The 13,489-nt window shown below is 38.6% G+C and overlaps 1 protein-coding gene across 1 annotated transcript in view; it reads left to right on the forward strand.

Moving 5' to 3' along the window:
• The first annotated feature begins 1,640 nt into the window (after window positions 1-1,640).
• LOC108939689 (PEX5-related protein-like) overlaps window positions 1,641-13,489 on the forward strand; it is a 93,337-nt gene continuing 81,488 nt past the window's right edge. Inside the window, exon 1 of the mRNA XM_018761237.1 lies at window positions 1,641-1,693. Coding sequence (XP_018616753.1) covers window positions 1,673-1,693 — 21 coding nt within the window. The 5' untranslated portion in view covers window positions 1,641-1,672. The remainder of the gene's footprint in view (window positions 1,694-13,489) is intronic.

The raw sequence follows: 13,489 nt of genomic DNA on the forward strand, positions 1-13,489 counted from the left end.
ACTACTGGTAGTAGTACTAGTAATATCATTATCATCAGTATCACCATGATCATGCTATTATAGTAATAATAACAATAATTAAGGTCCAGCAGGTACTTAAGTGTTTAAAACTGTCACCTTCCATTCAAAGAACCCAGGTTTGAAACTTGCTCTCGCTGCAGTACCCTTGATCAAGGTTGCACTGGTATGGTGAAGATTCCCCAGCTGTACAAATGTATAAATAACTGCAGTTAGATTGATGTACAAACCTATCGTTGTAAGTTGCTATAGAGAAAAGCTTCAGCTAATTAAATTAATAAAATGATTGATCATGTGAAATTGGGCCAGCAGGTTGCATGGTGGTTAAAGCTGTTGTCTTCCATTCAAAGCACCCAGGTTCAAATCCCATTCCCGTAGAATCCTTGACAAAGGTTCTTACCCTGAATTGTTCCAACAAAAATTACTCAACTATAACAAGTTGACTGGACTGAGGTACACAGAACAATCCAAGAACTCACTAACAAAAAAAATTTGTTTCCCCCCATACTATTGTCTCATGAAATCATAGTCTAAACTCCTTTTTTGATGATGTTATGGTACATGGACTAACTACTACCACGGACTAGTACATATTTGACAAAGAAATGTATTTTAATGCTGTGGTGTAAATCATAAGTCCCTTCTGATAAATGTATATGACTGAAGAGTTTAAATTTCTCCCACTTGAAGACTTTGATTTACATAACAGTTCTAATAAATTCTGGATTATCTGGACAGCCTTCTGAAAGTTATTAGAAAGTTTTGCATGATTATACCTGTGATGTATTGTTACCTTTCGACCCTGAGCACTCACTCTCCGTATGTGGACATATTGGATTTTTCGGATATTGGATATTGGTTAAAAAAAAAAAATCTAACTGTAAGTGAAAGTGGCTTTGGAAAAAAGTGTCGAACAAAGGAATAAATAACTAAATTTCAGAGTGAAAAATCGAGGGCAATGGAAAAGCAAATAGACCATATTATTATTATTATTATTATTATTATTATGAAAGGATACTGCCCCTTTGGTGTGGACCTGCTGCTGCTGCCTGATGATGAGCATTCTTGCAACCCTGAGCGTGAGCACGTGAGCGGAGGAGGGCGGCTCCGGCGGCTCCTCGCCGGCAGGGAAGAGACAAGGAGGAGAGGAGCAACTCGGGAAGAGCATGAGCAGCCGCACGAGGAAGCGCCACGCGGACGAAGTGGCCGTACAGGCGTCACTCTTTGCGTCTAGTAAGAGAGTCACTTCGTGAACGGTGGAGGCCGGGGCATTATCATAATCATAATCATCGCCATCACCAGCAGCATCATCGTCGTCAGCATCATCGCCCGCGTCGGGGTTCGTCGCGCACCGTGGAGCGCCGGGTCCGAAGCGCGCTCCGCTGCTCTGCCCCGTGCGGCTCAGTCAGCAAGTGGGAGGAACGGACTGAACAGCGGCTGAGACACGCGGAAAGTGCTCCGGGCGTTCAGCGCGTCTCGCACACGTCTCGCGCACGTCGCACACACAGCGCGCACACGCTGACGCTCCAAGGTTCACCTCGAGTTCCGTCAGCACCGGACACGTATGTGAACACCTGGAGTGAATTCGCACCTCAAGAGCGTTGCTGAGCAGATCGCACCTGGGAAGAAGCAGAATTCGCACTTTACGCTCAATATGTACCAGGGCCATTTACAGGTAAGATTTGTAACTGTTATTCTTTGTTTTTTGCCGGATTTTTCTTTGTTTGTGCTCTCAGGCTGAAGCCGCTCATGTACTTCAAACCGAGGACAGGTGAGGTGTGGTGACAGGATGGTCGATGGATGGTGAAGCGCAGCTGAGCCTGAGGTCGCGCGTACGTTCGGCAGGAGACAATGAACTGAGCACGAGCCGTTCTTAAATGACACCTTTCTGCGGTCGCATACACACGTACAGGGTGTTACTGAAGCGCACGCTTGTTGTTGTCCCGTACTAGGACAGCATCGCGGACTGGGGTTTAAGTGCAGAACGAATCGCTCGCTGACAGTTTGGTGTATTTGAGCTGGAGGCCGATGGTATAATATAAAATTAATTAGTACTTAGTTTGGATCTGTCATAGTGTTTAATCTCTTGAAAGAAAAGAAACGCAGCCACCGGGAGACACTGAACAGTACAAGTTCAGTCTAACAATTTATTATTATTATTATTATTATTATTATTATTATTATTATGATTATTACTACTACTACTGCTTAAGAGAAACAACACTTTCTTAGGAAACGACGTCCTTACTGTAGCCTGCTGCAGTTTTCTTTGATATTTGTTTCATAATGACACATTTTTGTCAGAAGTAAGTATAATAGTATGTGGTTTAACCCATATACCAGTCTGATACACTGTAATTTGTGTGTATTTGTCGGGTGATTAGGGCTTCAGTGGCTTCAATGGGAATGAGTATTTACATGTGTATATTATTTTGGTACATGCTGTTTACTCACATAAGTACACAACTAGCAGCATGAGGAAATAAATATGTTTGTTTATTTTTTAATCTCGACCATCAAAGTCAAAGCAGTGGCCGAATCCGAGACTCAACAGGCAGCTCACGGTTAGTATCTTCATCGAAATTAATAATGTGTAATTGGACTCTGTCCATTCATTTCATCTGTTCAGATGGGCTTTTGCGAGTCACAGGCATTGGCATGTGAACTTTGCTGTATTAAACTGGCCAAGTTAATGACATGGGCGTGTTGGGTGCTGTGGGTGAGGAAGATGCACACAAAACACACAAAAGTACATGAGTTTTACCACACTGGTGCTGCACTCGGTGTCACAAGCCAGAACTCCGAATTATTACGAAACTGCTGAGAGAAATAATCTGGGCTTTGAGGACATTTCTCTAAACAGGTGTGGAGGAGTGAGAAAAGGTCGACATATATATATATATCCACACTTCTGCAATGCCTGTTTTAACTGCAAACTCATTGTTTTTGAAAAATAGGAGTTGTTGTTTGAAGAACAGAAATGTGATTAAAAATCATCTGTATAAACTCTTAAAACTGCCCATATTTCTTTGGCTTCTATTAACACTAACTGCAGTCTAAGAGGGACGGAGCTGTCATTACTATTTTTATTTATTTTCTAGTTTTTGCTTCTGTTTTCCTTATTTCTTTTTATTTATGTGTTTATTCTTATATACAGTGCTGCATAAAAGTATGTGAACCCTATAGAGATGGTCATTATTCTCATATAAAAGATTAAAATGAACTTATAAAATTCAAATGTTAAATCATAAATTAAATGTATAAAATTAATAAATGATACAGGTTTGCACATGTGCTTCTACTTACCTACTTAGTTTAAACAATACACCTTAGGGTTCACTTATTTTTGCATATACACTACTTCTGTGTTTCTATTATACACATGATTTCCTCTAAACCAACATACGGAATTGGTCATTACACACCTATTATGTCACATGAGCAAGACTGATTTCCATTAAATAACTGTTTCCTGATAAAACTAAGGCATACAGAGGGTTCACATACTTTCAAGCAGCGCTGTACATGTCTAAATGTGATGTAATTTATTTGCCTCCAGTGTTATGTAACTAAGCTGTTGTATGATCGCTGTTGTAGCCTCCTGCAGCTTCCCTGGGAATAAATAAAGTTCTCATCTACTGTATTTTTGTACCGTCAAAGACGTTCTTTTGACACTTCAGTCCTAAGTCAAACTGTAGGGTTTTTTTAGAAACATGAAGATGTGACCTATCTAAAGAAGACGTGACACACGTGTGTTAGGACAGAAGAACTGAGGTGCAGTCCCATAGTAAAATCAGTTTTCTAAGCACAATATATCACTTGCTGCAACATTCCTGTTAGTAACACTGTAATGACCTGAGGAACAACTTACTGTTGACAGCACTGTCCTACTCCAATTTCATCTTTATATAACAAGAAAAAATATTACTATATATTTGTAAATTTCAAAATAAGTTTTTCACTGTCAGTATTAGTTATTTGAACTTGGTATTGTTGTCAGATAGTATGCATACTTTGGATGGGGTATCAGAAGGTCCACCCTGTGATGGACTGGTGTCCCATCCAGGGGGTACCTCCCAGCCTTGTACCCAGTGATTCTGGGATAGGCTTCAGATTGCTGCTACCCTGAGCAGGACAGCTGGTTTTTGAAATTGGATGGATGGATGGATGGATGGAAGAAGGGTGTCAGATGCACATTGCAAGTTTGTAAGATTTATGTCTCTCAGTTTCAATTTCAGATTAATTTAATGTGCTCTATTGGGAAGGAACATTTTGATACACTTGTATTGCCAAAACACTGGTTGAACAATATAAAATTGGAATAGAAAACCTTATTTTTTCCTCTCTCATCTTTCTCATATCCCCCTCTCATATCTCCCTCCTCTGTCAGATCTTTCTCAAATATCTGTTTTTCTGTTCTCATCTTTTTTATTCTTTTTCTTTCTGTCTTCTTTACTTAGTTTCTTTCCGTGTCTTTCCTATCTCTTTCTCTGCCCTATTCCATCTCTGTTTCTGTCTCTTGCCTTTCTCCTGCTCTTTCTTTTTCTCACTCATATTCTCTTCTGTCTACCTGTCTTTCCCATGTCTTTCTTTATGTTTTTCTCAACTTCTGTTTTTTTCTCTCTTTATCACTTTCCTTTCCTCTGTCTCCTTCTCTCTCTGTTCATGTTTCCCTCAGTATGAGTATTTAAGTGCTTTTCTTTATGCCCTTTCAGCTACAGTAACTTTACTTGCTTTTACTCCTGGGATAAGTTGCTACAGTCAGAGACATTAGTCTATCATTTGGTGTACCAGTCAATAGAGAAATGTTTTCCTTTAGCTGCATTATTTTTCTTTGACAGTGAAATGCAAGAAATGCTCAAGGAGCACACAATCCATGGATTACCATAGTGTAGAGGGCTTTGCAGTTGGCAGTTAAAAGTGGTTGCAAGGCAAGTTAAGCTATTCACAATGACCCTGATTCTGACTTCAGTCTGACACCAACCAATGTCTACAATCGCTTGTCCCAAGCGAGGTCACAGCGAGCCGGAGCCTATCCCGGAAGCACAGGGCACAAGGCTGAAGTGGGAGAGGATACACCCTGGACGGGATGTCAGTCCATCACAAGGCACCCCAAGCAGGGCTCAAACCCAAGACCTACCACACAGCGGGCACCAGCCAAACCCGATGCGCCTTAATTTGACACTTCTTTTTCAAACACGGGGGAATTAGACGCAGCAGCTGCATCTCTGCCCTACCCTTGTCAATTAGCCAGGTCATGTTGTAAGAGATGCTCTGTCGTTTTTCTATATGCCATATGCTTTGCCTGTCATTCATTCTGCTCCTCGCCTCCCTGCTCTGTTGTAATTGGATCCATCACAGATGCAATTATCTATACAGAAACATCAATAGCACTTTTAGATGGTACTCTAAATTCCCCCTGTAAATGTGGCTCTGGTTACATTTATTTGCATTAACTGTATATATTTCAGAATCAAACTAAATTTGAATGGAAACCCTTTCAACCCCCAGTGGCACAAATTAGAAGTTAGCATTCTATAGGACTAATATTGGGTCTTTATAGGGAACACATAAATTATCCATGTACATGCGGAAAAAATTCACATATTCAAGTGTTTTATGATTCATCATATCTGAAAAATAACTGTATTGTGGCTAATGATTAATTACTCCTTCCGGGATATTGTGATATGTTTACCATAGGCCTTTTTACATTAGTATCCTTTGTCAGCATATTGCTGTGTATGAGTACTGTTAAATCACAGTTATTGTCTCATTTTGTATTTCTTCTTGTTGTACTGTGAAAACATTTGTGACGCTAAATTCATTGGAAGTCAAATTTTAGCATCAGCCTCACCGGAACCAGTCGCCAGCTTTGTTTATTTTTCCTTTTTTGGCTGTTCCTCCAAACCCCCAGAACAACACACAATGCAGAATCTCGCCACGAGTGAAATAGCACACATGTAGGTTCATGAATTCACTCCACTTTGTGTTGCATGCTGTAAAACAATTGTTTCCTTGGAGCCCATTGTGACCTATTTCAGAGAGTGTACAAGAACTTGATTTGCTGGTAGGGGTTGATTTTTTTAATTCTAAATGGGTCTTGAAGGCTAGTCAGGGAGGACATTGGCAGTGTGAGCAAACTCAGCATCACACACTTGAATCTGTTGCCAAGCTCACCACAGAGGAGCCACGGCAGCACAGTGGAACTCCAGCCAAAAGATGTGCCCTCTCTAATTTCTCTTCTCCGGCCTAATTAGCTGGGGCTCGGGCACTTTGTGCGCCCTCTGCGCTACCATTCTTCTGAGACTGGAAAGTGGCTTTTGTGTTATAGGACTTATTTGACTACTGGTCTAACAGTGGTCCTGTGCTGGCTATAGAGAGGAAAATATTTTAAGTACAAGCTGTTTATGTTATGTTTAATCATCTTTGACAAGGAAAGTAATTTTTAGCTTTTCATATGAATGAATAAGTGAATGAATGAATGAATGAAACTTTATTAATGCCGTCGGGGGGAGAAATTTGGTTTGGTTGTGGCAGCATACGATATACAACATATGTACACACAAACATACATACAGATATACAGTGAAGATAGAAGCAGATGAAGGAAACAAACTGGATTTTTAAATATATTTAACATCTAATTTCATTTAACAAAATAGTGAGAATTCTAGGAGTCCGTATTGTCTGACATTTATAGGGGTTATAATGCAATTATTGAGCAACATTTTTCCCATGAAAAATTTTTGACTGTCTGAGATGAGACATATTTAGTGGCACCAAACCAAAAAGATACAGCCAGTTTTCAAAAAAAAAGAAAAAACATTTGTAGAAAGCATCGATGTGTAGGATATTTAAAAACTGAAAACAAGTATCCATTAAAACTACCTTTTTTTAACAGTGTTGAACATGTTGTCATTTCAGTGATGACTTGTGTCAAAACTTTTATTATTAATGAAGAAAAACTGCATATGATCTGCTGAATTTCTTTTTAGTTCAGATTATTTTTGGCATGTTTGTAAACCAATCCAATCCATTGGAGGTCTATCTCAAATTGACCACTTGGTTCTGGGAGCCCTTCCAGTTCTGTTTGAGATATAAATGTCCTGCTCAAGGAACATCTTCTGTGTGCACCTCAGCCCAGAATGTGAACTGCTATTTGATGAAAAGAGACGAAAATCTCAATTTTGGAGAGGAGAAGTAAGAATGAAACACAAAGAAATGTGATGGTGAGATTCTCTTAAGGGCTACAGTTACTTAACACTTACACATAGCATGAAAGTATAACTATAGCTTTCTTGAAGTCATTATGAGGTAATCTTAAGCAAAATATACAGTACATTTCCTGAATTTATGGTATATTTTTTTTCTCAGAGCTGTTAATACAAAATTTAAAACTCACCCTATACTCACCAGACCTCTGACTTCTTTGTCAAAACTAAATAAATGACTCAAAAAGCACATAAATTTTCCTCAAAATGAAACTTTGCTATCAGATCTGACACTAAGCCGTGAAATACATAGACACTACTGAATATTCAGTAAACAACAGCGCAAACAATTGAAAATGTGTTCATGAATAGTACCCACAGAAACTGAGGTGAAAGGTATAAAAATGTTGTATTTTGATTGCTTCTGTAATCTCTAAAAATGTATGAAAGTAGGGTGGCACAATGAGTAGCACCGCTGTCTCACAGCACCTGGGTGGTGTGTGAGGACATGGGTTTGATCCCCATTCAGTCTGTGTGGAGTTTGCATGTTCTCCCTGTGTCTGTGTGGGTTTCCTCCCACAGTCTAAAGACATGCTGTTCAGGTTCACCCATAGTGTGTGAGAGAGAGAGATTCACTGATGTATGGATGGGTGACCCTTTGTAAGTAAGTAGTGTATCTAGCAGTGTAAGTCACCTTGGTGAATAAGGTGTGTGGGCTGGTAACACTACATACTGTCCATTGTAAGTGGCTTTGGAGAAAAGTGTCTAATAATTAAATACAAGAAACAGTAAAAATAAATCAAGTTCTATCCATTTATTTTGAGATAGGCAACTGCGGTTTCTGCAAAGACAGTGCAAAAATTAAAAATTCAAAAGTACAAATAAAAAATGGGAGTAGTTAACCAAAACAAACTATGACATAGAAATAAAACTGAAGGTGTATTTATCTCTCAGCTTCCCATCTCTTGCTTGGTTCGGACTGGAGGACTTTGTTTGCATCAGACAATTTTTTTCCTGACCAGACAGTGAGGGAAATGTCCCCTGATGTTCCAAAGCCAGCCCTGGCACAACTTCATAGCTATATCTCCACAGACCAATTCTATGGTGTAGAAAGGATTTCTCCTGTTGAACAGATTTGTCATATACATGTATCTTATCCCCTGTTAACCAGTCCCAATTTTTTGTGGAAAACTGGCTGTGAGAAAATTAGATTAATTGTAGGTTGTGGTGAAACTTATGCTTTGCAAAAAAAAAAAAGAATTGCAATTTGTGTGGAACCAGGTGAATTCAACGTAAAGTTTATTCAAAGAATCAGTTTTAGTGTGTTAGCAATTCAGAAAAAAACTGCAAATGTGTCAAGCAAAATACACAGTCCTACTTGAAAGTATGTGAATCCCTTAGTCTTTCCATGAAATGGTTGTTTACATCACATTAATTCAGTTAGCTGATGACTTACAATGTTAATCTACTTACAGTTATTTACCCATTCATACAGCTGAGTAATTTTACTGGAGCAATTTGGAGTAAGTATTTTGCTCAAGAGTACTGTAGCTGGAGATAGGAACTGAACCTGCAACTTTCAACTCTAAAGGCAGCAGGACTAACCACTACACTACCAGTTGTCCCTGCTCAAAAAGAAGCAGGCTTTCTCATCTGACATAATAGGTGTGTAATTACCAATTCCATATGTTGCTTTAGAGGAAATTGTGCACATAGTAGAAAAAGGAAAGTAGTGCTGGTGCAAGTTTATTTTAATATTTTATACAGGAATAATCACCATCCCTATAGGCTTCACATGTTTTCAAAAAGTACTGCATATTATGTACACATACAGTATGTGTCCTGCATGAATCAGCTGTCATTGAATCTGTCCTGTGCAGCGCTATAAATGTCTGGTTTGATTCAGCTACCAAATCGGACAAAAATAGGCTACAAAGGACAGTGAAGAAGGCCGAGAGGATCATTGGTGCACCCCTGCCTACCCTTCAGGTCTTGTACGAGTCCAGAATGAGGAAGCGGGCGAGTAAAATCGTCGCTGATCCCACACACACCCCGGGCACAAACTCTTTACACTTCTCCCCTCAGGCAGACATTACAGAGCACTGTCCACCAGAACGAAAAGATATGAGAACGGTTTTTTCCCTCAGGCCATCACTCTTATGAACAGTTAACACTCCACTATAGGTCCCCTGTCAGTGCAACAATATCCCATCACTTTTGTAATTTACTTCTTCTTCTTTATTTTCATTTTTTTTTGTATTTATACTACTATTTATACTCTTGTATCTATATACTCTAAATATTTATTTATTCTGTAATTCTGTATCAGCTGTTTGTTGTCTGTAAATACTGGAAGCATCGAGAACCACAGCAAATTCCTTGTGTGCGTCAGCACAATGGCCTATAAAACTCATCGTGATTTCTGATTTCTGAAGTAGACATCTCACATGGCACTGGCTTTGCTTGTCACCCTTCAAAACAGGCCAAAGCTAAGCCTGGTGTGAGTGGGATGCAACTGGCTTTTGTATTGCTCGCAGGATCATGAAGCCCAGCCATACTTAGGAGACAAGGGGCTTCCTAACGCTGATTGTTGACTGCACTGTTTTGTTATGTGAACCTTTTAGATATTGGTTACCTTTAACACAGAGCAAAGCTTTCCCTCTTTATTAGTTTAAAATATGCCTTGAAAGTAAGAACTAAAGAATGTCACCTCTAACTTGTAAGTCATAATAAGCACAAGAGCTCTAAATATGTCATATGACCAAAGGTTTCTCTTTACTTCTCTTACTTCTCCAAAGCAAATGACCAAAGGTCAAGTTTGAATCTGCTGAGCATTACTTATTCTGGAGGTACAGTAGAATATTCCAAGGCAGCCACATGGTTTAAACTCACTTGTAAATTTTACTTCTTGATATCTTTAGAGATGCTGGGTAGGTTAAATAATGTTGATATTTTTAAAACCTGATTAGAATTGCCCATGTTTTACAAACCACATGATATTTTAATGAACTGAGCTTTTGATTGTTTATTCAAATCCCTGAAGTGAAATTCCAGTTGTACCTTGTATAAATTGGTTTCGTAAATACCTAACAGTCTGATTAAAATTTAGTTCAAACAACCCTTGGGGGAGAATTTTTCTAATAAATAAATAATACTTACTATGGTCTATAGGACACAGGATGGCTTTAAATAACACTCATAATTTTGTGTTATGTGCACATTCACAATGTACATTTATAGCTATTTAAGTTGTGTTTTAAAAGAAAATACTTTTTTTTATTTTTTAATATTTTTTAGCCTTATTTTCAATTATGAATTTCTATTTAACGTGAAAAATATATTTTTTAAAAATTGTTCATCCAAGGATTTTTAACAATATTCCTGATATAATTCAGTAAATCTGACTGGAAGTTCCGCTGACATCAACACTGAGAAGCATCTTGATTGGAAACTAAATAAATCTTTTTTATTTAAACTGTGCTCTTAACCTCTGTCGAAGTTAGATGCAAGGCCTCTGTTGGATAAAGAGACTTTGGTTATCTGTTGTGATGTCTCCTTATAAAATATGGGAAAAAAACACCCTTAGAGTAGACATAGTGAATAATGGGGAAAATTAACAGTCAAGAAAAGATTCTGAGTATTCTTTTGATGCCAAGGAAGATCTATGACAAGGGAAAAAGGCTTTTCATCTAAGGTAGCTGGATGACAATTTGGTCATCCAGAAAAGTAATTTAGACTGAAGTGCTGGTCGCTCTCGTAAAATGGCACAGAGTACTTTAGAGAGGCCAGCAACATTATGCCAATCAAGCATTCGAGTAATTGTGTGCCATTTGAGCTGAGTATCTGAAACCACATTCCCTGGGGTACCTAATGTGTTGCTCTCCTCCACAGGTGCTTGTGTTCACAGGGGGGGTGGCCACAGATGCTTCAAACCTTTTCAGGGATTTTATCCAAAGGATAATTTTTGTCCTAGTCAGAAAAACAGAAACACTTTCTTCCATTTGAACCCCTACCCTCAATAAGCCTGGTCATGACTCTTCAAGTGCTGTACTCTTGTGGTCTTTTTAAGGTTTTGTTCAGAAAGGGCAAGCAGAGATTTTAATTTTGACAAAAGTGGCTCTAATAAACCACTTGTTAATCACTTATACAAACCTTTGTTATCGGAAAGAAAAGTCAAAGAGGACTTGATATGTGTCTTCGAGACCTTTTGGTTGATTTATGGGTTCATCTCTTCAGGGTAGGGTAAGTGCCTTCGAGTGAAATTTGAGTCATGATGACCCCTTGCATGGTTTTCACACTAAGGGAGGGTACAGAAGTAGATTACCATTGCCTTCTTCCACCCATACCTTTGAATTGAGAACACAGGAGAATGTCCAAGATCCTTCATCTCTTTAAATTTGACTTTTTACATGTAAAGTTTAATATTGGTTGCTGTGTGTTAAAGTTAGCTTGGCTAAGTAGCTCTGTTCATATTAATAACTATGTTCACTTGTCTCTTTATGAGGTTTTTTAATCACCATGAGAGAGGTCTACTCAACAATTATTATTTGCTGTTGACCATGGTGAGGTGATAGTCCAAGACAAAAGCAATTACTGCTGCATCAACACATCCACTCTACACAGTGCTGGGAAGGCACACCAATGAATCTTCACACACAATGACCTGTGGTAAAATCTTTACAAGCACAGGGACAAGTTGGTGAATAACCACATGCATAAAGGTGGGTCAAAGAAATCGTAACACATAGATACCAGCTGGCAAATCTTCATACAACTCAGCTTACAGGGAGCACTCCAGCTTTCAGCAAGACTCTTGCTCTAAAATGGAAACATACCTTCTGTAACCAAAAGTTTAAGGAAGAATTTAAGGTGTGAACTCTTAGAGCAGGAACTGCCTAGAGGAACTAGATTAAGCCCCAGAAATTTTACATACACCTACTGCATTTATACACCTGTACTTTTTAAAGCAATGTAAAGGCACTTTATTGTAAGGTATGTAAGTTAATAATGACCAGTAAATCATTATCATCATCACTGCCATTCCTGGAGCAAAGTTGCTCACAGTAGCTCAGTCTAAATTAAATCAATGCATATTGAAAACTTATTTATGTTCAAAAAGGCTTATTTATGCTTGTCACCATTTTCACTTTTAATTACAGGAAATCAGATAATTACTCAATAAAAATGTATTATACACTGACTTTAGCACAATGCAGAATATCACTTTGTGGCATTAAAGTAGAAGATGCAGTCTGATTTTTAGATTTGGACTGCTGTGGTGCATGGCTGTTTTCCCACCTATCATCTTGCTCTCAAGTCATGCACATCAGTATACTTAGACTGAGCTGGGATGATCTTCTGCAATCAGTCTCACAGCACATTTCAACATGTCCTTAAGGATGAAATAAGTTAATCTGGACTCTTGTAGGTGCAAAAAACTGAAATGAAAAAAGAGTGCCTTTTATAGTCTAATGAGAAATTACTTCCTTTTCCCCCAAAAGGATCTTATTCCACTGAGAAAGTATCGTGCCAAAACACTAGTAATCCTCTTCTGTAATTTATGATTTGCACTTACAGATTTTGAAAATATAATCTTTCAAAATGTTTTCAAATAAGAATTTTTAAGGCATGGCATGCAGTACTTACATTGCACAGCTTGTACTCCTGCCTTTGGAGTGTTGCCTTTTCTAGTTTTCTGTTGAGAAAAAAGCACCTCTCTTCAACTTTTGAAATCGTAAACAGTCTTATGAAGGTAATGTCTTTCTGAAAAACCCTTCGTAGTGCAAACTGTCATAATTCAAAGATTTATTTATTTAAAAATTGTTATGTATTCCTCAGCCCCAGAAGTTAACACCAATATAAAGTATTACCAAATATACTGGTTTGCTGAAATATTACCAAGAACCACACAATTACTTCAATATAGGAGGTACCCGACTTACGATAGGGTTACGCTCCATGAAACCCATTGTAAGTCGAAAACATCATAAGTCAAAAATGCATTTAGTACACCTAACCTACCAAACATCATAGTCTAGCATATGTGCAATGGCCATTACGGGCTTGCCGCCTTCATGCTTTGGAATTATCTTGAGTTTCTCCTCAAGAGTAATTGCCCTCCTCTTCTACTTCCCGCCAGTAGCAGGAGACACAGGTGGGCATTTCTGTGACATTATGAATGCACAAAACAACGTAAATACAGGGGGTATCTGTACAGCGACCATGATAGCAGACTGGGAGATGCAGATCACTGCCGC

The sequence above is a fragment of the Scleropages formosus genome, chromosome 2, assembly GCF_900964775.1.
Source record: "Scleropages formosus chromosome 2, fSclFor1.1, whole genome shotgun sequence".
In the NCBI taxonomy this organism is placed as follows: domain Eukaryota; kingdom Metazoa; phylum Chordata; class Actinopteri; order Osteoglossiformes; family Osteoglossidae; genus Scleropages; species Scleropages formosus.